This window comes from Rhipicephalus microplus, chromosome 5 (genome assembly GCF_043290135.1).
Source record: "Rhipicephalus microplus isolate Deutch F79 chromosome 5, USDA_Rmic, whole genome shotgun sequence".
NCBI lineage: Eukaryota > Metazoa > Arthropoda > Arachnida > Ixodida > Ixodidae > Rhipicephalus > Rhipicephalus microplus.
In genome coordinates, this window is record NC_134704.1 from 31232245 (window position 1) to 31260080 (window position 27836).

Below are 27836 nucleotides of genomic sequence, written 5' to 3' on the forward strand. Positions count from 1 at the left end.
GTGTCTTTCATTTTCAAATTCTTGGCACAAATTATGTGGGACACCCTGTATATCATGTGCACTCAACTGATTTCACTTTGTTTCGGGCGTATTCGACTGCACAAGCAAATAGAACAACATGCAGCCGAAAACCGGGGAAATTTCGATAGGCTCTGCGCTTAGTGCATGCTGACATTGTCTACGTTTGTTAAGGAATAAATAAAGGAGATAACGCCTGCATAAAGAACGGCGAAGGCCAGAACGAACACCACTCTCTCTTGTCTTTGACTATTATTATGTGGGGTTTTACGTCCCAAAAGCACGATGTGATTATGAAAGATGCCGTAGAGGAGGGCTCCGGAATTCACGGCCATCTGACATTCTTTAACGTGCATTGACATCGCACAGTATAGACGGTTTCAAGATTGCAAGCGCTGTGCCCCCCCCCCCCCTCCAAAAAAAAAAACTTCCGGTTGCCTCATTTACCAGCTCCTAACGTCGAAACTGAAAAGACGTTTTCACGTTTTTTCAAGGGCAAGAAATGTTTCTAATTAGTTTTTCAGATAAAAAGAACGTGCGTAATGTTCAAGGGAATCTCTTGTCTTTTTATGTAGCTCAAAAGAAAACAAATAAATTAATATATTTTGCCAAATAAGAAACGAAAAGTGTAGAAAATCAGCGGGCTATTTTCTAACGCTCTTCTTACCCGCCGATGCCATTAAGGCATGTCAGCTGGCAAAGCCGGAAGTCATCAAGGGCCTGTGTTTGTAAACAGCGAAATGGTCTATGCGGTGCTCTACCATTTTGTCTCCATCAAAATGCGAACGCGGCAGCCGGGATCGAACTTCGGTGCAGCAGCCGAGCAGTCCAGCCACTGATCCACTGCGTTGCACCTTTCGTCTTCGAAGTCGGAGTGGTTTAGGGGCCCTTTGACAAAACAAGGCTCGCGAATGCACGGAACTTCTCGAGGGTAGTAGCCGAGACGAACCCCCGTATTCTAGAATGCCCCTTCACTCAACACTCCACCTTCACTTGAGAAAGCCGATGGGAGCGCCATCTCTAGGCGAGGCAAGCCTCTGCATATCAGTGATAATTTGCTGCTATTCTGGAGTAGCGCAACGTCATTTTCAGCCGAGCAGCGGCGCAGTGCGCAACTCTGTCAAGTGAAGGGTGAAAGTCGAGTCAAGAAGCGTTTGTGAATACGGGATGGAAGTGTTGCGTGTCCAGACCGCGAGACGCCACTGGAGGGGAGACAGAGCGCTCCCCTGACCGGCTTGCATGTTAAGGCATCTGCGGCGGCGCGGAACGCTCAAGCTGTCAGCGTCGGTATACTGCGCAGCCAGCGACACCCAGTGAGCGACAGCTGGCACCACCGCGCCGATCGGCTTCCGCGATGAAGGCTGCGCAAACACTCCCGCTCTTTCTTCTTCCTCGCGCCGGAAGGAAAATGGAAAACTTCCGGCTGCACTGTGATGAGGTCGATGCGCTCATACAACGCGCGGTGACGGGAGCCCGGCGATACGCGAGACCAACGACTGCGCCAATCCACCTCCGATTAACCTTTCGCTGATGCTGCGCTGCAGGACCCCGTTGGACCGGCGGCGACGCGGGGAGCAGCTGTCAAACGGCTCGATTGCTAATGATCGTAGACTGACGCGGACAAGGCAGGAGGGTTGTTTCACGTCGCGGAAGGCGCTGCTCGGTATTTATAAGTCGGCCCCAACGACTGCCAGACACTTGAGCTAAAGGTGAAGATGTCAATGCAGCTTACAACTGGAATTAGCACAACATAACTGAGAACATACTCCGCTTGTTCAGTTCCGAGAAGCAGTATTCATGGGTGATGCAGTAATAAATTTGCGCATTTGAGTTACACTGGACTTTTACATCTATTTCTTTTGTGTGTTTTTTTCCTGATATTACATCAATCCCTCTCTGTATGCACGGCAACACCTCTTCAGTATTTGTGCTAGTCCCTGCGTGGTGGTACTACGTGGTGGTACTAGCCCCGTGGCGCGGGTTCTTCCCGCCTTCTTCTTCGGACCAAAATGTACTCATCATCATGCTCATCATCAGGTCTCGACGGACAAATTCCCGCCGTCTATATCAGCTTGCATACCAACACGTAAGATTTCATTAAAAAAAGAACTTTCATGTGGTGTTGTATACTGCATTTGCACATATTATGTTTGAGTGTGTGACATTTTGAGCCCCATTATTTTTTACGACACATTTTCTCTGCTATGTGAGAAGTAGTAGCCGATGCCATTGTGAAGGCATCAACCTTTCCTATTAAATCATTTCAATAAAAAAAATGCCACTATGGCATAGCAGTCAATATGTCTACGTGACTCTAAAAACTAACAGCTCAATGAATAGCAGAATAACGACCACAGGACAATTACTGCGTTAATAAAAGCCTTGCGCACCTTGTTCTGCCGTTCCTTTTTTTTTTCTCCAGGCGCGCAAGTCGATCTATAGAACGATCAACACGTCACGCCTACTCAGAGCGCACGGCCCAGCTTTCTTTCCACTGGCAGCACGACAGAAGATCGACCCTATATCGTCAAATGGCAGTGTTCGCCGGGCGATCACAGTAGTGGAGCGATGACGGAGAGAGGCCTTATAAGCACGTCTACCTCGGCCACTTGTCCAGGGAATATAACTCCTCGAATGCACACGCGAATGGCGTATAGTGACGTCTCCCATTGGTGTACGGTGACCTGTCAACCGGTTCCATCTCTACGTCACAGCAGCGGCAAAGTGCCACGCTTAATGATGCTCATACGACTGGAGCGAAAATCGTGATGGGACAATTTCCTTCGTGCGATCGCGATGCGCGCGGGGGTTTTTCCCGGGACACCAGCAGGCCACTTTCGCCGCAGCAGCTCCGGACTTCCCAAGAAAACGAAAGCGAAGTGGAAAGAAACGACGGAAGAAACAGAACGCTGACTCCACGGCGAGCTCTCGACAGGCGCGCGCCTCTTACTGGCCACCGCACGAATTCGACCTCAATCTGCGACCGCGTGAATCTAGACGAGTTGTTACACGAAACGGACGCCCTCTGAAGTCGAATACACTCGAAACGTCTCAGCTTATTGACGCGTCATCGAGTCATCACCCGTCGTCGATTCTCAGACGTCTTTGATAACAGCGACGCAACATTTTAAGGAACACGGACAAAGTAAACAGAGCTACACAAAGCAACTGTTTGCGTAGACAATTAAGGGCCCGAAAATGCCCTTCTGGTCCTTGAAGCACCGGAAACGGTCGCGCTGCATAAGAAAATCGGGAACACGTCAACTGCTTTTCCACTTCAGCGCTTTCGTTAAAACGTGACATGCGACGCTAAGGTGGGGAGTAGTTCCATCACCGTACGCCCGGTGGCCAAACGTGTCGTCGGAACATGCAACAAACGACTCGACTCGCGTTCTTGGGTGCCGCCCGTTGCGTCTACACCATGGTCTACACACGCGGCTGACGCTCCACCGCGCTCCAAGTCCCGCCTAAGTTTGCAGTCATCGCAAGCTTGAAGAGAGAGAGAGAGAGAGTGCGTGCCGGAAATATCAGGGTTGAATCGACGTCGCGTCGTCATTGCGCCAGCGCTTCTTCTCTCGGCAGTACGGTAGCATGCAGTACAGACATCGTGAAGAAAGAAGAAGAAAAAAGAGGCGCGACCTTTGTTTGCGCAAGCCCGTGGCCGCGATTCCGCTCCGGGCGCCGCGCGAGAAAGTCGTCGTCGCCACCGCGGTAGTCGTCTGAACCAGAACGAATCCTCGAAACCGATTTCCGCGCGAGCCGAGTTGCGTCACCTCTCCGGCATGATCCGGAGCCTCTTGACCAATGGGAGCCGCGGTGCAAGTGGGCCACCGGCCGGCGACACACATCGGCCGAGCCAACAAGAGCCCCCACTGGTGGGCGCCGGCCGTCAGCCCAGCCGCAGTCTTCCTTCCGACCACAACACAACCTTCGACAGGTAAGTGACGCGATCAGTCCATCCGGTGGCTGCCGACCGCGCCGCCGAGACCGCGTGACCTTGCGCGTCGGACGACAACAATGCGCCCTTCGACGAAACGTTGCACGCGTTCTGTGTCCGCACGTTCGTCCACGGAAAGTCTTCGGGGCGAGATGCGCTCGCGCGATGACCACTTCCACCGGCGAGAGTTTCAGGGAGGCATCGTGCGCAGGATGAAGGTGATAAGCAGTGGGAGTTCGACGTGCTTTCCTTTTGCTATAGACTATTTTACGAACGGTCTACGGATACAGAAGTTCCTTCATTTTTTCTATTAACTATTCGGCGGATAGTATTATGATGGCTTGCGGATAGACCACTTTTACCGGCGAGAGCTTGAGGGAGGCATCGTGCGCAGGATGAAGGTGATAAGCAGTGGGAGTTCGACGTGCTTTCTTTTTCCTATAGACTACTTTATGAACGGTCTACACAGAAGTTTCTTCCTTTTCTTATTAACTATTTTGCGGGTAGTATTATGATGGCTTGCGGATAGACCACTTTCACCGGCGAGAGCTGTGCGCAGGATGGAGGTTATAAGAAGTGGGAGTTCGACGTGCTTTCCTTTTGCTATAGACTATTTTACGAACGGTCTACGGATACAGAAGTTCCTTCCTTTTCCAATTAACTATTTTGCAGGTAGTATCACGATGGCTTGCGGATAGACCACTTTCACCGGCGAGAACTGTGCGCAGGGTGGAGGTGATAAGCAGTGGGAATTCTACGTGCTTTCCTTTTGCTATAGACTATTTTACGAATGGTCTACGGATACAGAAGTTCCTTCTTTTTCCTATTAACTATTTTACGAATAGTATCATGGTGGCTTGCGGATAGACTATCGGTGCCACCCAACTGGGCTGTCAAACTCACCGCTTTGTGTGTTTAACTAAACGAACAGTGCTATACGGTCGAGTCTATATATACGCATGAAAAACGTTTGAGGAGGTGCATTCGGCGTTTTGTGCATGACCTTATTCACGTTGCGATATACAAAGCTGAGAAACATTCGATAAACGGCCTACTTTTATTCGCGAGGCCCGCATGTCTTACGTAAAATCATCTACACGGGCCCCGGGGACATAGGTTGAATCAATCGCCTCGACGTGCCCAACAGCTTGTGCAGTCTAAACCGCACATATCTAACCCAGGTATTGATGATTGATTGATTTGTGGGGTTTAACGTCCCAAAACCACGATATGATTATGAGAGACGCCGTAGTGGAGGGCTCCGGAAATTTTGACCACCTGGGGTTCTTTAACGTGCACCCAAATCTGAGCACACGGGCCTACAACATTTCCGCCTCCATCGGAAATGCAGCCGCCGTAGCCGGGATTCGAACCCGCGCCCTGCGGGTCAGCAGCCGAGTACCTTAGCCACTAGACCACCGCGGCGGGGCATCTAACCCAGGTATAGCGAATTATTGAATACATCGAACGGTTGTGAAAAATCCCTCGAGAACATTTTCAAAATAAAAGGTATTTTGCACATCGAATTACTTATATTGAACTTTTTTCTGGTCCCCTTAAGACGCTTTATAGCCGGGATTCGACTGAAGTCGATCTTGCACGTGAAACACCGTACCAGGGTCAATGTATATAGGGACACTTCCCTCGCCAGCTGTTTCCAGGAACGCTCGACACGACGACGAATAATCGCGGAGAACTTCAGCTGTTACAATCGCGTTGAGGAACTCAATAATGGCACCGCGATTCAACTTGTTCATCGCAAAAAGCCCGCATGGTATCGGGCACGTCGGAATGATCGCATGCATTAACTGCCCGTAAAAGGGGTCACCTTCGATAACCACCCATGATGTTTTCACGCCACATATGTTCGGATACCATCATCAAACCTAAGACTGCGTATTAGTTTCTTTTCTAGGGTGCGCTTAGGTGCATCAAATACAGGAAGCTATAGTACTTATACTTGCCCGGGACCGTGTTGAAGTTCCCCAGCTAGAGGATCACAACACTTGTCGGTGTAGGAACTAAGCATACCGTTGCTCAGCAGCGGATAAGCCCGGAGAACGGCATTTTAGAACGAATGCCTTTTGGCTCGCAATCGGTCATCAGTATGGGTTGACGACGTAATCGAGTTGTATGAAGTACGACACTACCAAAGTAGTGCCCATCCTCGAGGGGCGGTAACATACCAGTTTGTACCAATGCATCAACTCCACAAGTGCATTCGCCTAACTGATCAAATCACCGCGAGGTATCCAGCATTTCCACATCGTGGAATGAACGATACAATGAAAGCGGGCGAACGATGGCGAACGTGACGGTATCAAGTATATCGATGCCGACCCGTTTTGTAATGCGTGTGCAACGCGGAGCAGACAGCACGAAACCGCGGGAATTTCCAGGCCGCAGCCATGCTTTCTCGCGGTCGCTCAACCTCCACATCAGCCTCGACGGAGGCACGCTCGTGTAATACATAAAACGGCCGATATGTGGGTCAGGCGTCGGCGTTACGTCACCTGTCGTACAGCGCAATGAGAAAACAGCGCAAAGTCCCATAAACGAAAGTGGCGCGCGCGTCAACGCTCTTTTTTTTCTTCGACCGTTTGCCCAACAACACAATGTCTATAGACCATAAGACGTGCACGCACGGCCGGGAAATTTACGCGGAATGGTCGGTACACACGAACCCTGTGCAGCAAGTCTACGCGTACAACATCCCGCGCTTTTTTTGACCCCGTATAGAGAACTTCGCGTGTGGCAGCGTGCGTGTTGTATGCGCGCGCACGCGATCGGGTGGATATGAATTTGTCCTTCTATGGCTTCGCGCACTTGCTGCGATGAAAACGCGCGAGAAACACGACCGGCAGTGGCGGCGGCGGTGCCGACCTTGCGCTCAGCTCTCCGACGATTGCGCGCAACCGCAACCTCTGACCGCGGGACGTAGTAAAGCCGGTTGCTTTGCGCGTTTAGTTCCTTCCTTCGGACTATCAAGACGGCCGGGTCGGTTCACAATCGACGCCGGGTGAAAGAGTGCACGTGCACGTCGCCGCTCGACGGCACGGGCTTCTGCTTTCGCCGTCGTCGCCACGGGTCACGCTGGGTCCCCCCGGCGGGAGGTCGACGCCTAGCTGAACTTCCTGGAGCGCGTGCCAGTTCGGAGGCACAACGCTAAGGAAAGGGGCGTGGGGAGCGCGACGGCGTGTCTTCGATGCGGACGCCTCCCCTTCCTGCGATACGGTTCCTTCCTCAGGCACAGACGTATACGTGTAAGAAGCCGCAGCAGGGCGAGGAAAGAATAGTCGCTCCTACGGATACACGCAAGCCTGTGGGAACTACGAAATTCTCCACACGGGACCGAAGAGAATCGGCACCCAGTGGGACAGGCATGCGCTGAATTCCGTACCAAACCACCGCCTGTATCGCCGTTTATCGAACGCGACCGAAGGCACAGGTGAATCGCAGTGGGCCCTCGGGGCGAGCAGCCGAATCTGGCGGTTCCGCGGTTGCCGAGGTCTGGAGGTATACCGACCCTGTATGGGGTTGGTCAGCGCTAATACCGACCCTATATGGGGTGGCCGCGGAGCCGGCGATGATTGTCGCGCTAAATGCGGACCTCGACACTTCTAAATCAGGAGGTCGGCGTACTAACCACGATGTGAAACGCGCACGCTCGAGGCAAAGCGTTTCCTGTTGCTTTGAGCGCGCGTTCGGCTCGAAAGTCATTCTGACGAAGGCCGGGCCCACGGTCGAAACGTCAAGTAAAAAATCTTTTCACTTGTGAGTCAAACTCCTTTTATTCTCCTATATATATATATATATATATATATATATATATATATATATATATATATATATATATATATATACTAACAGACGCAAACGAACACTGCACCTTGCAACTTTCGAGCTGCTCAATTTAACAACATAAATAAAGAACGGGCTTCGAGATAACAGGCACGGCGCATAACACGCCTATCTACGCCAACGGGCGACTAACTGAGTCATGCCGTCTATTCGCCTTGCTTCACAGAATCAACGAGCTCACTTCGATATCAACTGCAGGTACTGGCAACGTGCCTTGCGCTACGGTCAAAACGGGGACGTTTAGACGGGAAAGAACTGCCGATACCTTCCGAAGCAGTAAGCGGGTACTCAGTTTCGCTCATAAGATCCAAAATCTATCAACTCGAGGTTTCTTAATGTGCGTTCAGACGTATTAGAAGGCAATGACGGCGCTGATATACGCTGGAAATCGAGCTATGCCTTAGGTCATGGCGCGTAAACGCGCCAGATCCCAAACAAACGTGCCGTCCAATATCTCACGCCCGAGTGCGCACACCTCTCGCAGATCGTTTGGGCCCGTTAGTGCCCATGCGCCCCCTTTTGGCAGTGGGGCCAAACGGCCGCCACATGTTAATTGCCTCCTCCACAATTGCGAGACCAATCTCATCAGACCATCCCCGTAGACGTACAGCCGCGCAGGGTTGAAGGAAATCCGAAACAATACCGGAAGGGAGGGAGCCATTTTTGACAAGAGGAACACCGTGCACGCATCTGATCGTGGCACGCGTTTTGCCGCCGTGAGTGCCGTGAGAGATGGCGGATAAAGTAAAAGACGCACGCCGAAAAAAAAAAAAAAAACACGCGCCCACTCGCTCCTCCAACTACCCCGAGGCGTTCGTTCCGCGACCGTTGCGAAAGGGCTCATCGCCAGCAGCGGTTTTCTTTGGCGCACGGTACGGCACGCTGGGCGATTCAGGTATGGACTTCCGCGATCTCTGGCGAGCGTATACATACTAACGCACACGGGGACATGGGTGCCGCGTGCGGCAGGAGAGAGATGAAGCAGGGGAGGGCGCGGATCTTCTTCCTCGGCATTAGCCAAGAACGGTGGCCCTCCCAAGATTCGCGCCAGAGAAAAAGAAAGGGAAAGGCGCTTCGCTTTCGACAGCGGCCTGCGAATTCGAAGGGGGCAGCGAACCGCGGAGTGCGCTTGGTCGTCGTAGACGAGTGAGGAAGAAGAAGAAACGGACGAAGCCGTTCGAGCGAGAGGGCTCCCCGGCCCGAGAATCGAGAACGCCGCGACGAGGAAGAAGTGGCGCACAGTCAGTCAAGTCTCTCCCGCCGCTCCAGCTGAAGAAGAAGAGTCACGCCGCTCGACTGAACGAGTGAAGATACGGCAACGTGAACTGAAGCGGGTTTGCGTCTTCTTTCTCTCCGGTGCGGACTACTACTGCCACTACTACTAGTGTTAAAGCCTCGGGGCATCGTTTGTCGGTGATGGCATCGTCGTCGAGTCTCAGTCGACGCCGCACGTACCACTATCACGGTTTCTGAGGGAGATGGCATCGCCGTGAGGCGCACCCACCGCAAGGTATGCCTTCTTCGATAAACACGTTGGCCGCGAATATTAGCCGTGATCGATAAGCGCCTATCGGCGCTCGCGCGCTTTTCCTCCGGAGCGTCCGTCCACTGATGGACGTAAAGATAACGAGAAAAGCGACCACATTCGATAAGAATCACAGCCACGCGGTAATTCGCGAGGAGTGAGGTAAGATACCACGCAGAATGGGGGGCTGTTGCATAAAACACCGTTCGTACGATATACGCCGCAAAGAGGAGACGAGCAGCAGGCTATATGGGTGAAGATGTGTCAAGTGGAAAAACAAGCGGGAAAGTTTTGGTGCGCAAGTCAAATTTACTTCTACGACGGTTTGCGCTGTGAGTGCAATGCACAAGGGAAAAAAAAAAGATGAAAGTCGCTGGAATTGCGTCAGTCTTGAATAAATGTAAAAGTCAGTATGATTGCTTGGAAGGATGTTTAGAGCCGATGAGCTCACAACGCTCATTCGTCGCTCATTGGACGTGCCGCGTTACTCGAAGGCCATCGCTACTCCATATACGTGAAACTCGCATACCTAAGGGACGAAGTTTCTAATAAGTCGGCCTGCAGCGTCTGTAGTCAAATACAACTTCGGAAGTTCACAGCATTTCCACCTCAGAGGCGAATGCACACATGCCTGCACCAATAGGCGCGCGCTTCGGGCTGACGTCAGGGGCCGGACCGCCGGGACTCGGTGAGCATCGCTGAGCGCATGCGCGGTACTATTTCTTTAGTCGCACAGGTGATCGGCTGCCACGCTTCAGTCGTCTGACAGGGACCTCTCCGTAGTTCTTGGGTTGCATTCGACTGTACATAGTAAGGTTGTCCTATAGAACTTAATGGGAAAAACTATTCACTGCTCGCGCCCCACATTATAGGTATATGAGCCATTGTTAGAGGCCAACAATAAGGCAGCACGGGCTTCCTATGTCGTCGGTTGGTTGGTAAAGCTTTATTAAAAACGAGTTTATTCAAAACTAAACAAAAAACGACAAATCAGAAATAACGCTACAGGCCGACCGACCCACTACATTCAAGTCAACGTTTCCGAGATATGGCTCGCAAATATTTATTTTCATTGTCGACGTGACGCCGACACTGCCTGTTGGCAAGCTTGTACACAGCAGAACGTTCCGTATTCCCGGGCTTTCTCCGCACAATAAGCCGCTGTCAGCAGCTCGCCATCGGGGTTTCACCGAAGCCTCGCGAGCGTCCCACCCACAAAGGATTCTGTTATCGGCGCCGGTTGAAGCTGCGGCCTTCGCAGCCACCTAGATTGCAACTATCTGCACACAGAGGAGCACCCGAAAAATCTCCAAGACATCTACGCACAAAGTTTATCAATTCGAAGTTCATTCACCTATAACGCGCGCCGTGTACTCACGCGATCGTCAAACGGAGTTTAAGGGGCGCCTAAACAACTCCGAAGACGAGAGAGTGATATTTCTTTCTCACTTTCACCACCATTCCTATACAGCACACTCCTCGCCACCTATTTCTTCGTGAAAACACGTTGACGATGTTAGCTCTCGGCACTGAGCCTATCAGGATTCCGTGCTTATCGGCTACACGCTATTTCCGCTAGAGAAGTCGAAAACGCACGAAACGAAGTGAAATCAGTTGATCACGCACGACAGCCACGCGAGGCAGGGCAGAAGGGGCGCAAGACTGCATGAATAAGCAGAGTAGAAGTCAATTCACCCCCGAGTACTTCGATTTCCTCGTGACGACACGTGAACGGACAGATAGCGTCACGAATTGGGCCGCAAAGAAAGTCCAGATACTCCTGGAAAAAAAAACTATTCGTTCGCTCTTTGTGTTTCCAAGTTGCTTAGGGACTGTGTAACATAGCGGTCATCGTTCAAGCAAGCACGCTATTTTCATGCCGATAATGGGTTCAAACATACCTCGTTTTAGGCGCGCAGCACCTCAGTGGCCCTGCTGGTCGTCCATCTACCGTTTCATTCCGCATGGTCACGCAGTTATCAGTACAGGGTTGAAACAATAGTTTCAATGCTCAAAACAAGGCCAAAATAAACTGACAAGGTGTAAAATAATATGAAATACAGACCCAATCAAGAATTAATCGAAATGATTGACCTAAAATCGCTAACAACGCTTCGTGGACATGCGGTTAATACCCGCGCCACACGAGAGAGGGCGCCACCGCCTCGCCAAGCACGCGATTGCCGAGACGGTGGCAAGCGCTAAGGGAATCGCTGGCTTGCCCACACACTTCTTAAGGTTTAACGGTAGTACAGCTGCACTCGACCGATGTAGAACTACAGGCCTACGCAAAAACGATATTTTGTCAACTCAAAGTAAGACGTGATAATGTACTTTGCATAAACCGTTTCGGGCCAAATACTCGCTACCGTAGCGTAGGCTCATCATGTTAACAATTTATGACGCACAGTAAGCAATGCAATTCGTTTTAAAATGGTACAGACAGACAGACAGACAGACAGACAGACAGACAGACAGACAGACAGACAGACAGACAAGGAACCTTATTAAGGTCCTGAGGAGCCAGCCAGTACAGTCCTACAGAGGAACGCCGGCTTGCTGTCGGCTAATCCGATGTTGGAGCCGGGAGGCAATGCATCATCTCCGCGCTCTCAAGGACCCTCTGGACTTTGACCACTTATGCAGAGACAAACATCCACATTCACACGCGAAGTCGAGCCTGACTTTCAACACCGGCCGCGTCAACTGCGAGCAGGACCAGAAAGACAAGAGCTCTCGCCAGTGGTGCCCCGTCCTCGGACTCCTGAAACCGTGTCCATCTTTCCTGTCTTCTTCTTACTTCCATCATTCGCTGTCCCTGCGCCTCGCTCTCTCCTTCCTTTCTCTCTATCTTTACCTTTTAATCCTATCCCTTTAATTCCTTCTCTACCCCCCTCCCTCTAAGCTACTGCTGAGGTGTCCTCCATCTGAGAGACAGTTACGGGGCTCACTTTTCTCTTCTTTTCATTTAAAATCACTCCACCCCCACCCCCTGACACATTCTTGTGGCCGGTGCGTGCTGTCACCTTTTCTTTCACACACTTCTTTTTTTTTTTTTAACGTATATATGGATGCGTCTTGTCATCTACTTTTCCGCTGCGGTCCAGAGTCCTTAACGTATAACGACAGCTCGAATGCAGGAAGCTGGCGAGGAGGTTTACTTTTTGTCGGGCCAAGTCACCGCAGCGTAGCGGAGAAAACGATTGGGGCTAAAAACATCCGTTTCTTTGTTGTTGTTGTTGTTGTTGTTGTTGTTGTTGTTGTTGTTGTTGTTTTCTGCGCACGGTTCCTGCCTCTCAGGCGCACTTTGGCTTTCTTGAAGTGTGAACGAGAGGTCAGGGCGGCCACTTTGCGTCACGAGCCTTCCTCGTTTTATTGTTTCGTTTTAGTAAAAAACAAAAAAACAAAAAAGGCGAAGTAACAGTCACTGCTCTAACCAGGAAGAGAAACAACTTTTTTTTTTCTGATCACCCGGAAGAGATAGCCAACTGTCACTTTCCTTGTCACTTTCCGCTCAACATAGCGTTCAATGTTCGACGTAAGAACGGTCACCACGCAGACGTAGCACAAAAGAACCGACAGCATAAAAATGTAAATAATATCTGGAACTTTACGCTCCAAAATTGCGATATAATTATGAGAGACGCTGTGGTGGAGGGCCTCGAATAGTTTGACCGTCTGGTGTTCTCTAACGTGTGTACTGACAACGCACAGTACACTGGCCTAAACCATTTAAAATGAGCGACAGCAGATGACGGTATTCTTGCGATATAACATAATGAGGCGAAAATTTAGGTAAACCTTATCTAACCGCGACACACAGACAGAATCCTCCGCTTAAGACCATACGTCATTACAGCGCCCTCGTCCCGAAAAGGCTTCGAATAAGTTGAAAATTCACCTTGCATCTTTGTTTCCTTCGCGTTCGCGTTTCATCCCGGCGTAGTTGTGGTGGTGATAGCGGTTCTTGAAGAAGTCACCTAATTTCTGTATGTCATAAGGAAACACGGCGCAGTGCCTAATAAGCGGGATTATCGTGGTGTCCTCCTTTTTCCTTCACCCTCTCTCCTCGAGGCTATGGAAGTGACGTAGATCCTTCTCAGACTGTTTTCCTCATACATATGGGTGCCGACATTCTTGGGCTGTTAAGCGGATGTTTTCTTCTTCTTGTATATCGCGACGTGAATGAGTGGTAAAGCCATGAAACATCGTATGCACCTATTCAACCACTTTCACGCGTATGCGTCAGCCGTAACACCATCCGTATAGTTGTCAAAGGTGCGAAACACGAAGGTTGACCACCCAACATGGCGGCACTAACACTCATCCGTAAAATAGTCACTATAGACGGCGCTCGCGCGGCTTTCCCCGCATGACGCACCTAAACGGCTTCACTACGGCGAAAGCCGGCGCGCCCTTGCGCCCGCTTCGTGAACAAGAGAGCGCACTAGTCGGGCCCTGCAGAAGATACCATGCGCGACCATGCGGTGCTGACCCGGTAGCGCAGCTGGCGTCGGGATGAGGAGCTCAGCGATGCCCGACGATGAATAAGAAGCCGGGAAGTGTGCCGGGCTCTCTTAGCGCTCGCCACATTGCGAGTTCCGCAGAGTAACATCATAGCGGAAATCAGGAAATTCCCGCGTGCGGTTTTCTGCGTTACTGCGCGTATATCTAATCCTTTCGCTTTGTGGCATACATTATGAAAGCGTTTCTATATTTAAACGAGCGTTCAACGGCGGAACCACGAGGTGAGGTCCGGCTTAGAGTCTGCATATGAGGTTAGACGTTTCCTTTTCCAGTTGTTATGCTCGCATTGAATGTACGGTATATGGAGAGAGAGAGAGAGGGGGAGGGGCGGAGCAAGTGCCAGACATTAGCCATAAGGTTTAGGCGGAAACTAACATCCTTTGAACAGTACGCTGATCTTTGAGACACGCAATAGTCTGCATGGACACATGACTGCAATCCTTTCATTTTCCTTTGTCTACTTATTCTTCTGCTACACCTCCCTGACTGCTGAGGATACGTGCTCGATGCAGTGTAGCGAAATCCGAGAACGTTGCGTCAACTATGACGATGGGGATGATTGTATTAATTGTCGTACTAAAACTACAAAGCGATTACTAGTCACCAATCAGCAATCATTAGACATTATTCCAGCTATTAGAGAGTATAATCACACACACACATTATATATATATATATATATATATATATATATATATATATATATATATATATATATATATATATATATATATATATATATATATATATATATATATATATATATATATATATCCACAATTGGACTAATTAATTCTCTTTGACAAGATAGAAACGGAGAAGACAACAACCATTATTGAAACATTGGCTTCCGCGACGCCGTCTGCTGAAACATTTTTTTGATATCTTGAAGCCTGTATATCCCCCTGAAATTCTGCTTTGTTTTTGTTGTCGTATGAGCAGCCCGAAAAAGAAAGTTTTTGTTCAGTTAATTTCACAAAGTGAAACTGTTAGCGCAGGAAATGTGTACAGGCGGTGGTAAGCACGTTTGAAATAACAAACAAAAGCAGCAAACTGAGACGGGATTCGGCACTTATTTGTCTTCTTGTTCACGTCTTTGTATATTGAATGCGCACTGAGACACGTTTTATAATGCAGCAACGTTCTTCCTTTTCTTTTTTTAATTCGCTCCGACTGCCTGCTAGAGCAAATACTCTTGTTCCGCCTGTCGACGTCTATATGCTACGGGTTCACGCGCAAATCTTTCGAGACGAGGCGTCATGGCGTCAAAAGAGGGGGGAAAAAAGAAAGAAGTTATAATAATGGACATGCTCGGAACCGGCCTCAAAACAATAGCACAGGGCCTTGTTGTCCGGGGTGCAGGCAAACATTCTCTGCGCACGACGCGAGCTTTTGTAGAAAACTGCGGCTTGTTCCTTTAAGGTGTGCCGACCGCGAAAGAAAAACGGACTCCAGGAAAGCGCCAAGCACTCTCATATTCATCTTTTCATCTTCCTAAAGCCACGAAGGACTGCCGAAGGAAATGTTTTTATTTTTTTTTTCTCTTCCCTACGCGGCTAAGAATGAGTTTTCTTCGTTCGTATAGAAAAGGGCTGCGCGCATTTAACGCCGCCTCTTCGAGACTGTTTCCTTCGAAGTGTGGCAGCTTGGGCTAGTTGGTATGGCATGACGATAGTTATAGCGCGAGAACAAAACGACGTGTCCTTCTTATCGTCATGTTTCCTTCGATCGTCGTGACGTCAGCGGTAGACATAGACCACGTTTCGTTCGCAGAAGCAAGCGTCATAAATCTATTTTAATTAAGCCTTCACTAGGCTTAAGTCACTGAAGCTGCTCACGATTCTATCCAGGTTCTGCGATGCACGCGCGCCTGGTTCCGGTGGTCGAACTTTTCTAATCGCCGTGCGATCGTTGACCATTAGCGTTATTAATGTTAACGTGCCGCTGTTTTAACTGTATACGTCTACTACCCATTTCAATATCATCATCATCATCATCATCATCATCATCATCAGTCTGACTACGTCCACTGCGGGACAAAGGCCTCTCCCATGTTTTGCCAGTTAACCCGGTCCTGTGCTTGCTGCGGCCGATTCATACCCGCAGACTTCTTAATCTCAACTGCCCACCTAACCTTCTGTCTCCCTCCTAGCTCGCTTGCCTTCTCTGGGAATCCAGTAAGTTAGCCTTAATGACCAGCGGTTATCCTGTAGACGCGCTACATGCCCGGCCCATGTCCATTTTCTCTTTTTGATTTCAACTATGATATCCTTAAACCCCGTTTGTTCCCTAATCCATTTCAATATGGAGGCCAGTCATGTAACTTTGTTGAGTGACCCCAGTTATATACTAGGCTTTCTGACGTTTAGTGCGCAATCGCCATAAGTTGAAGTGGTAACAAATGCCATTTTATTTATTGTACACTTCCTCATTCATGTGCAGCGTAAAAAGCTAGATATAACCGGGGAGTTGAACCTTTCCCGTCTGGTTTCCTGGCTGTAACTAGCGAAATGTCCAGGACTTGATTAAGGGCGAGCTCTAATTCCTTACCTACACTCGATAAGCGAATGTAGGGCAGATATACAGGTGCCGGTGTGTAGATACGAGTCATTTTTAATGAAAAGTGATCTGTTATGAGCCAATCTAACCTTCCAAAGGCAATCAATCGGCGCAATCAATGAAGGTAAATGCATGTGTCGATAAATATAAACGGAGCGACAAACGAAGATTCAGGCAAGGTTTCTATAAACCTGATTATCGTCAAAGCAGAAACTTTCGTGATCACAATCTTGCTGTACGTCCCTTTGTCTTGGGTATATGCGGGAAGTGCGTCCTCGTTTTAATGAGTTCCCACTGAATACAGTGCTCTTAAGGGCTCATAGGGATACAGATTAACAGGTGAGTTCAATAAGCCAGCCCTCCGTGTTAGCGTGTGTGCACTAACGCCACTCATTGTACGCGGATGACTTGTGCCCCCCCCCCCCCCCATTTTTTGACATAATAAATGAGAAGCTGAGCAGTCTCAAGTGAATCATTGATATGTGGGGTTTGACGTCCCAAAACCGCAATATGATTATGAGAGACGCCGTAGTGGAGGTGTGGCAGCTTGGTCTAGTTGGTATGGCATGACGATAGTTATAGCGCGAGAACAAAACGACGACACAGAGACACGAAGGTGTCTTTCGTGGTCGTGTCCTTCTTGTCTCTGTGACGTCGTTTTGTTCTCGCGCTATAACTATCGCAGTGGAGGGCTCCGGAAATTTCGACTACCTTGGGTTCTTTAGCGTGCACCCAAATCTGAGCACACGAGCCTACAGCATTTTCGCCTCCATCGTAAATGCAGCCGCCGCAGGCGGGATTCGATCCCGCGAACTGCGGGTCAGCAGTACCTTAGCCACTAGACTAACGCGGCGGGTCAAGTGAATCAACGTGCAAAGCAGATACCCTGAAATGTATTCATTTGCATGACTTTGCAACCCCCACCATAAAGTAGTGTAGTCAGATTTTTCTTTCGGTGGGCGTTTAAGCATTCTTTATGTATGTTCGCGCCTGAGTTTTTGTGCGTACGTGCATGTATACATATGCAAATTTGAAATCAAAAAGTCAGGAAAAGGGGAGGAGCTGTTAGAATCTCCCCCATACCTGGCTACGTCAGTGCCGTCATACAACCAAAAGTATGTTCCTATAGGCGGTATTCAAGATCAATCTTCATCAAACATTACCATGCATCGTTTGGATACCGTACAGGCACTCGGTGTTCCTCAAAGAAGGTCAAATACACCTTTATTTGTGCCTCTGGTTAACGGCAACAAAAATAAATAAAATCCTCCTCTCCTGCACGGCCTCAGTGCGAAAGTACACCAAGCGTTCCATCAACCCACAGGGTCAGTCAGACACGCAGGCAGGCAAAACATGCCAGCAGCCACCGGCCGAGGGGAGAAAACGTCCTTGTGCCAGATTGTTCGAGGGGTGAAACTACAACCCGGAAGTGTTTTTCCCCCTTTAAAGCGTGCAATCGCTCAATTACGCAATACGCGCGGTGTAGTATAAGCGCGCGCTTATAAGGTCTCTGGGCCGAGCCCGGGGGCGTGCGGGTGCAGGCGCGGCCGCGAAACCCTCCGCTTCTCGTACGTGCGAAAGAGTCAATCCGGCCGGCAGCATCACGCATGCTAGCACGAACAAGCCCGCACCCACAAACCGTGGGGCCGCGACGACTACTAGGCGCAGGCCGCCCGTATCTTTCAAACACTTTCTCCCGATACCCAGCGGAGAGCGGCGGTCGCTAGTACGCGGTTATTATGCAAGGCTGCTGCCGCTTTCCGGCGGCAGCCCCGCGGGCCCAGCCGGCCGGCCGGCCGGTGAAGCGGCGCGTCCGCGAGTCACGCAGGTCATTCACCGCGTGCAAGAGCGCGCCAGCTCAAGTTCACCACGCGAACCGCGCCGATGTAGGTCATCGGTGTTTGCACGGTCGCACTGCAACGCCAGACTCGCCCGTGCAGACCGGCGGGGGGTCGACTAAACCAGTGCCCCGCTGGCCCGCAAACCGAATCGCGGTGGCAGCGAAGAAGCAGTGCCTTCTTCTTTGTGCTCTTCTTCGGCACCCGCAATCGATTGCCAACGATATGGCGCGGCGCTGCTCTACATCGGTGTGTCCTCTCTTCAGCGCAATGCTGCCAATCTACGATGCCGCGCCTCGACCGCGAATCCGTATATACAAGCACGGCCCGGGCGAAAAATGAAGGTGCGACTGCGGCGCAGCCAGAAGCTATTTTCAGCGAAGATTTGGGGAGGTAGGGGAGTCAACCAGCCTTCTTGTAGGTTCGCGGCCGTTTTGTGCGTGGTGGGCTTGTATGCGACGGCGAAAATTGTTGAAGGGATGTGAACCACCCCTCGCTACGCTACGGCACATAGTCGGGCGCTAATCGTTGATGGTTGCGAGATCCTTTCAGAGTATCAGATCGCTGTTGGAAGTCACTTTAAAATACCGTACTTATGAGCCTTTTTTGATTGAGGCGAAATTGCTTGAGATCCGTGTACTTCGATTCTGGTGCACTTAAATAGAACCACGTGGTCGAAATTTCCGACACCTCCCCCTACAGTGTCTTTCATAATAATGTCATGTTTTGAGACGCAAAAAACCAGCCATTATGTTTATTGTGAATATAAGGGCCGTCTCAGCAAATATCTACGAAAGCGTTATTAGGGCTCTTACGAACAATAAATCTGCATGAACGAATCTCTCATTGATAGGTGTTATCCTGCAGCGTGCTCTGTGACCGGGAGTGATATTCTGCGTGTGATCTGGTTCTCTCTGCGCTTCCGTTTTCCTTGTTATCTTTCAAGTTCCTCAACTGCTCCTCGGTGTAGGTTAGTAAATCACACTGTTAACCGTCCTACATTTTACTTCATCTCTCTCTCCGTCTTTCTGTAACGAAAGATAGTCGAGTCCCGGAAGGATTCACGGTGAATGTTTAGGAGTACACGCGGATCGATTTCCGACAACTGGAGCCGATTTCACGAACTTTCGGTCTTCGACACCAGATGTCGGGCACGCTATCCATTGTACCATGGCCACGCACTCAAACGAGCCTTGTATATCACTCACTGTCCTCGGACGGGACTCTCGTACGGCGGAGTGATGTCGGCGTCGGGGAGCGTTAAAGTAATGCATCACAGCCGTTGCCTCCGTGATTAGCTCCTGCAACTCGTCGTTGCTACGCGTCCGCCACATTCCACAATCGGAAGCCCCCCCTCCCCCTCCCAATAAAACGCAAATTTGTCAACTCAACAAAGCATGAGATCGCGACCTCTGCCCAAGCCTCGTCCTCACTCGTACCCTTCATTTATATTGAATATAGTTGTGCAATGCACGCCTGCATCACCTGTCTGTAACACCGGGTTCCCCCGCTCGCCCCGAGAAAACTCGCGACGGGGCGCTGGAGAGGAGATACACGGCGCGCGTCGCGTTTCCCCCTAGTCCGCTCGTGGTGTTCAATAACTCTTAATGATGTCATATTAATGAGAATCAACAGACAACAACACCACGAAAAGTATAGGGAATGGTATTAGTAGTGTGGCAACGTAAATGTGAAGAAAAAAAAGTGGACGAAGAGATAACTTCCAGGGACTGAATCTTCGACTTTGTTCGGTCCATGCCCACGGCGAGTTATGTTTTAGTTCACTTTTATCTCTTCGCATTTACATTAGAGGTACTGCTAATACTTTTCCTAATACTCCCTAATATTCCCTAATACTTTTCATGGTTGTCTTGTCAATTAGTTATCATTAATATTGTGTCCAACAAAGAAAATAGAGCCCATAAAATTTCTAGTTCTTTCCTTCTTTATGATACCACAGCATGCCCACCTTAGCCCAAGTTCTACGTCCAGTAATTAAGCGTCGCAGATTCACGTTAAATGGTGCTATAGCTGCCAAACACACACAAAAAAACATTGTGCAAGCTATGTTCTATCAATGCACATAAAACATTCCACTATTTCAGTAAGGATTCGTTTCACTTTCGTGTCATACCAATGCCACTGACGGAATGTTTAGATAAATGTTTTAAAAAGCGAAGCACCTTGTAGGGTCTACATTTGTCCTTTCTGCCTTGTCCGTGCACGTCGACGGTGACGCTGATGACGATGCAAGGTACCCACTATACGCCATGACGATGACGATGGAGAATAAGCGTGTTCTAGACCACCTTTAGTTATGTTGGAGCGGGAAGCGCTATGTTTGTGTTTGAGACTCCCCAGGTACGTGGCTATTATAGTAATACATCAGGAAGCTCGCATACCAACTATTCTTTGCCGATTCCGTATTCTAACCGAACAAACATTTTTAAAGTTTTAAGGCTTATCAGCGAGACGATCTGAATATGCCTTTATTAGTGATCCCGACACCTTCTTCCTCGCTCATTGGCCACGCTTTCGTACTCCACAGATTATTTTTGTACAAAGGAAACTGGAAAGCATAAAGGTAGACATCAGATCGGCAATTGGAACTAAAGCATTAAATCACAATATTACGATAGAATATGATGAAATTTTACCCACTATCTAAGTTTCATTCTTCGAGTTTTTTTTTTAAATAACAGGTTAGAATATTATCATGCGGAAACAAAGAACATAATAGCCCTAGACGCTTCTGTGAATAAATAAAAGGCAGCAGTAGGAATAGCCTTCGATTACCTCGGTTGGTCATTCTCAGTAAGGGTGCCAGACTTCACTCCGGTTTTCGAAGCTGAGCTCTTGGCTATTATTTTGGCGCCCCGAAAACTGCCTTCAAACGAAGACAGTGCAATGATAATTACACATTTTCTTTCGGTGTACACTGCTCTCAAAGCTTCATAACAACCAAAAGCCCTAGTGACATTGCACACATTAGTTCCACGCCAACTGAAGCTTTTGAAGTTAGTATGGGTCCCAGGCCACTGTGGCATACAGTTGAATTAAATGGCCGATTAATTAGCTCGAGCTTCGCTTGATAATCCTCTGATCTCAGTACTAACGGAAATAGAACACATAGTGTCGATCAGATATAGAAAATTAGCTATTTATACGGATATGATGTAAAATATTACTCAATGGACGGACTATCAGCACCTGAGATATCCCTGGAAACCCCAGTAGAGTTAATCTAGAAAGATAGAAGTTATTTGAACCGAATTTCGATGTCGTGTCCCTCCATTAAACATTTATTTACAGAGAGCTGGTCTAGCGGTATCTGCCCAGTGTCAATTCTGCGAAGAAACAGAAACAATAGAGCATTACTTTATACCATGAAGAAACTATTCATTAATTAGGAAAATAGTAAGTTGCTCCGTTTTTCACAGTAGGCTTAAATTTAACTGCAGATAATGTTCCTATAGTTTTGGTGCCTCTGGCTTGGGACATTGCCACAGAATCGTATTCGATGCCGTACACAATTTTATTCAAGAATCTAAGCGCATGTCATTATAATGCCTGCTTAAATATATTCTTGACGAATACTTGTGATAACGTGCATGAAAGTTGCACAGTCATTCGATTTTGGCCGGGTGAGATAAGCTCAACTTTCTGGTCTACTCAAAATTTCAGTCTTCTAATATAGTATTAGCTCTCCTTTTCTCTTATTGATTCATCTTTATTTTATTTTTCTAGTTTATTATTATTATTTCCTTTTATTATTTTTGTTCTTTTAACAATAGGCTCTCAATCAGTGTGTCACATATAGGCTACTACTAGATCTCATGGCCAGAGAGAGAGAGAGAGAATATAATGAGGGAAAGGCAGGGAGGTTAACCAGAAAATGGAGCATCCGGTTTGCTACCCTGCACTAGGGGAAGGGCGAATGCGGAAGAAAGATTGGAAAGAAAGCGAAGAGGGAAATAAACGCGCGCAAAAAAAGGGGGGGGGGAGCTGGGGTGCTACAGTCTATACAATAGGCCGCTGCCACGCAAAAAGTTCAGTATAGCCTAGTTCACACTGAAACATCCGCTTTCTACAGCGATCGAGATTCCCCTGCCGCCGAAACACAGCGTCGTTCGCACTGGACGTGCCCCGCGCCGCCGAATATGCCATCTACTACGGGGCGAACGCGGGATGGATGCGCTGTCACCCGGTTGTTGTCGCGGCTCGCAACCGCTTCTACGCTATCCAGTGTTGTATACTTCGACGATTCTCGTACGCAAGAAGCAAGAAAAGACAGAACTGCTTACTTTGCTGGCAAGTGGCTGTCTTGTAATGCACGAAGAGCAGAAAAAACCACCGACGCCAGCGGCGTTGGTGGGTTTGTTTTGCTCTGCAAGACCGCAACAAGCTCGGTCACGCCAGTAGCAAGCTCGGTCACCTCTTCCACGAAATACGGACGCGAAGTAGGAACAGAGTAGGTTAAACTCCCGTTGGTTTCAACATTCCGTTACGTGCACTGCAGCATAACAAGTGAGTAGGGCTTGGCCGCCATTTTTCAAAATTCTTTGACTAGCGCTCCTATTGGTCCGCGGGGACCGATTCGGCGGCAGACGCCGCGAAAATCGGTCCGAGAGCGATCGGCGCGGAGAGGGCCCTTTCGGCGGATCTCGCCGCCGCCGAATCGGATTCGGAGCACTTTCGGCGGCCGGAATGCTCAGTGTGAATGCGGCCTAAGGCCTTCACTGATTTTCTGTGAGCACACAAATCATGTCGTCTTTCCAGTACTGATTGTTCAGACAAATGTCTGTCGTCAAGGCGAGCTAACGCAGCAGCTAGTTGCCGTCTTTGCACGCGTAACGAGGGCAGTGACAGAGAACGTGCTCTATAGTTTCATCGCTGCCGCAATGAGCGCAAGCAGCACTGTCTTCCATGCCGATTCGGAAGGCGAAAGCCTTGGTGAAGGCGACACCAAGCCATAGTCGGCAAAGCACCGTTGTCTCGAGTCGAGAGAGTCCAGACGAAGGCCGGAGTCGACGAGACGCGTCCAGTCTACGCAGTCGCGTGTGCCGTAAGCACTCGGCGTTCCACGGGGATTTTAATTCTGCATTAGCGATTTTTCGGATGGTCATTGCAGCATCAGTCCTTGAAAATGGTATGGATTCTTCTTCACCATCTTCGTGTGCTGCTCGGGCAGCTGCATTGGCATGTTCGTTGCCCAATATGCCGCAGTGACTTGGAAGCCACTGAAACGTGATTCTGTGTCCTTCGTCGAAGAGGTGGTGAAGCAGCTCTCTAATTTCCAGCACTAGTTGTTCATAAGGTCCCCGGCTCAAGGCGAATATCAAACACTGTAGTGCTGCCTTAGAGTCCGTGAACACGCTCCATTTCTTGGCTTCTTGGTGTTTAATGACTTGAATTGCGCTACGTAGAGCAGCAAGTTCCACAGCTGTCGATGATGTCTGGTGGGATAAACGAAACTTCATCCTTGTCGCTGTTGCAGGAAAGATCACCGACCCTGCAGACCCATTCACTTTAGTTGAAGCGTCAGTATATAGATGAGTATGCTCACTGTATTTCTCATATAACAAGAGAAGAGAAAGCTGCTTTAGCGCTGGAGACGAGAGCCGGGCTTTTGAACCTATGCCTAGAACCGTGAGTTCAACATGTGCATAGGTCATACTCCATGGGGGAGTTGAAATCCTCAATGGAGTTGTATATCCCGTAGGAATGCGTGTGCGATATGACAAGACTGTCTGGCAAAATGAGGCACGAGGTCGGGCTTCTGGCAATGAAGCTAGATGATGGGCAGGGGCACGAGTAAGATGCCTCACGTGTGCTCTGAGCACTTCCATCATGATATGCGTCTTGAGCGGGTAGTCATTAGCGATCTCGATTGTCTCAGCTGTTGATGAACATCGCGGTAGCCCCAGACAAACTCGCAGAGCCATAGCCTGGATGCTTTCGAGAGTCCGAATGTTGGTTCTACAGGTGTTGGTCAACACAGGCAAACTGTAGCGCAAATATCCAAGAAAAAGCGTCTTGTACAATTGCATCATTGCATGTACTGAAGTTCCCCAGGTTTTTCCTCCGAGATACTTGAATAAGTTAGCAATTTCTGTCACCCTCTTCTTCAAGTGGGCCACATGTGGGCCCCAGCAGAGGTCTCTATCAATGAATACGCCTAGAAATCTGTGCGTCCTGACATATGGTATGACTTGGCCATCGATTGATATAGCGTATGGTCTCATTGGCTTTCGACTAAAAGCAATCAATGCGCATTTCGCTGGTGAGATTTTCATACTCTGGTCCTTGAGGTACATTGATACCAACGTCACAGCTTTCTGAAGTCTTGCGCGTACCTGAGGTCTTGTCACGCCAGATGCCCAGACGCAGATGTCAGCGTACATGGATAACTTGACCACACACTTGGTAGTCGTTCTACAAGACCAATGAGAACGAGGTTGAAGAGGGTTGGACTCAAGACGCCACCTTGCGGGACTCCACGATGCGTTGGGTGTTGGGAGGTTGGACCATCTGCAGTGTTCACAAATAAGGTCCGCCCTTCTAAATAACTACGTGTCCAACAATACAGTTGCCCGCCTAGGCCCACTGACTCAATGGCGTCGAGGATGGTGTCATGTAGAACGTTGTCGTATGCTCCTTTTACGTCAAGGAACATGGCAGCAGACAGTCGTTTACATGCCTTTTGTTGCTGGACATATGTGATGAGATCTTTAACATTGTCGATCGAACATCGGTGACGGCGAAAACCAGCCACGGCGTTCGGATATATCTCATAGTATTCCAGGTACCATTCAAGCCTGGCCAAGATCATTCTCTCCATTACCTTTCCTACGCAACTTGAGAGTGCGATCGGTCGGTAAGAGGCAATGTCCAGGGGAGATCTGCGCGCTTAAGAATCGGTACCAAGCGGCTAATCTTCCAATCTTGCGGAACGACGCCGGCTTGCCAGGAATCGTTGAAGATGTTAAGGAGTGCTTCACGTGCCCGTTTACCAAGGTTGCACAGCATCATGTATGAGATGTCATCCGGGCCAGTTGACGACGACTTATTACATAAGACGAGCGCCGCATCGAGCTCCTGTGATGTAAATCATGGCCAATTCCCCAGAGTGGTTATGTGCCAGTAGGTGCAGGCAACAAACAAACAAACAAACAAACATTATCTCCACCCGCAGGTCGCGGGATCAAATCCCGGCTGTGGCGGCTGCATTTCCTATGGAGGCGACAAAGCTGTAGGCCCGTGTACTCAGATTTGGCTGCACGTTAAAGAATTCCAGGTGCTCAAAATTTCCGGAGCCCTCCATTGCGGCGTCTCTCATAATCATATAGTGGTTTGGGACGTTAAACCCAACAAATAAATCAATCAAAAAACATCATCTTGCTGTCGTGGATGGAAACGGACGTGAACGCGCGCTCGCCCGCAAAAAGAGACGCCGCGGGGCATAGAACAGGCTATCCCGGATGGAGTTCGCTAAGAAGCAGCAAAACGGCAACGCCGACAGCAAGCTGCTACCCCGGTGCGCCATGCTCCCTAACGGGCCGCAGAAATTGGGCGCCTTTTTCCTTCTTTTAATCACAACCACCACCACTCCGGAATCATTGAGGGCAAGGGCACGGGAAACAAAGGCTCAAGGGCAAAAGCGCATTTACACGCGTGTTCGCTCATTTACATCAGCGAGTGGGCAACGTCGCGGGTTATTTACGGTAAGAACGATCCCCAGTGGTTCGCCCGCTCGTCATTATTCACTTCGTGGAGACGCGCGATTTTTTTTTTGTTTCTTCCTTATTAGTACCGACATTGTAACGCCTGCTTTTGAGAGCTTTTTCAGATTTATCTAACCACACCTGAAGCAAAAAACACGACGCGAAGGCTCCCTTATCTCATCGGTACGTTGTATGATAAAACTGCAGCCTTCTCGCGCGGTCAATGATTCCGTTGCAACGGGTCTTCCTCGTACACGCGCCCTCAACAACGGCGCCAGTGCACCGCCGGTAACTTCCATTCGGCGTAAGACGAGAATGTGTACGATAGGTGAAACAAAGGCCGCTATAGATGAACGGCGAAGGTCAAGATAGCGATGGAACGTGTCGAGCGACGAGCGCTGCATGTGTGCATGTGCGCGTACTATTGTGCCCCTTGCTCGCGGCGACAAAGAGCGACAAGGGACGCACGGCTCGCTAAATGCGCGTTAGACAACAGCTTCGATACAGCACCGCAGACAAAAGAGGACGCCGCGTCGGCCATTTAGACAAACTCTGAACAAGAATGGCTCTTTGCTCGTGAGTCGTGGGGACGTCTACAGAGAGAGCAGATGTGTGTATTTAAACAACAACATGCTGTGAGCTTTCAGAGTTAGACGCTGTATACTGCAACCACGGATGTAATGCGCTTGACATCTGAAAGTCCGCCTCTCGGAATCACTTACTGGTTATGTGCACTTATGTGCCACGCTGTATTGTAAGTCATATACGTGAGAACTTGAAAAATTATGCATTGTACATAGTCAGTCGCGCGATCTTGCAATCGCTTACACCGAGGAGTAATTTATCCTTCCTCTCTCGCTCTTCCGCCATTTTTTTTTTTTTGCATGTGCGCATCTTTTGAGCCACTAGAAAATTTTCCACGGTTATGTCCCAGTGTGATTATTGTTATCGCTTAGAGAGATCAATAACGTAATACCTGTGGTGATACGGATGCGAGCCAGAGATCGCAGATTGTCCGTAGCGACCGCATCCGATGACGACGAAATGAGAAAACGCTGGTATTATGCGATTTGAGCGAACGCATAACACAAACAAATTAAACGCCCACTCTGAACAGCGGGCAGCAGTTCAGTGACCAAGTGTCAACGCAGGTCTATGCTTCTGCTATATAAACAGCGGACATCACTCTCTATAGGAGCTATAAGAGCTCAAAGTAGAAAATTATTTTCTACAGACGCTATGCTCATCAATATATAAATTTGGTATGGGATGGCACTTCGGCTACAGATATGGGCAACGGGAATCTCAACAACGAATCAACGTGACCTCAAAGAATAGTGTATAGCTAATGTTAACTGTACAATTGCTAATTCTGATTAGTATAGCTAAATGATAGCTGACGATGGCTCGTGTTTGCTGAATGATGGTAAATGATGGCCGATATTGTCTATCTGCTCTTATAATGCCAGCACTGTGATTGGTCACCCGCATTACAACGGCTGAGTTCTCTACCACTTCAAATGCGAAGCAGCTTTTTCATTAGCCGGTGTAACGCTTTTTCTCTGTGCGAACGCATCGCACGCCGCAGTTGTTGGCGCGGTGCCAAGTAGGTCACGCCGCTGCTGCGCGTTGTTGTCCCACTCCCTCGCAGCGCGCGCGACGTCACTCTCTTTCGCCTGTCACGCGCTCGCCGGGGCGCCCGCAGCTGCCGCTTCGTCCGTTCTCCCGCAACACCTGCCACGACCGCCGCTCGCTACACCGCCGACTCGTCGGTTCACGCACAATAAACCTGACGCGCGCCTAACGTACGCGTTGAAACATGTCTGTACGTCCTACGCCAGCCATCA

General features: G+C 49.3%; 2 protein-coding genes across 8 annotated transcripts in view; one reads left to right on the forward strand and one right to left on the reverse strand.

Annotated features, from left to right (window-relative positions):
- The window catches only part of LOC119174763 (rho GTPase-activating protein 18), a 228115-nt gene that overhangs the window by 128183 nt on the left and 72096 nt on the right, over positions 1-27836 (reverse strand). The gene's annotated exons all lie outside the window — the stretch shown is intronic.
- The window catches only part of LOC119174766 (uncharacterized), a 34489-nt gene continuing 10450 nt past the window's right edge, over positions 3798-27836 (forward strand). For 5 of the 7 annotated variants that reach the window (XR_012895319.1, XM_075895144.1, XM_075895145.1 and 2 more), the window contains exon 1: positions 3798-3955. Coding sequence is in view for 4 of the 7 variants with exons in the window: in XM_075895144.1 (XP_075751259.1) it covers positions 3823-3955 (133 nt within the window). In the remaining 3 variants the exon portion in view is untranslated. Of the gene's footprint in view, positions 3956-8979; positions 9327-27836 lie in introns of those variants that run through there. The other 2 variants (XM_075895149.1, XM_075895148.1) reach the window with 2 other exon arrangements.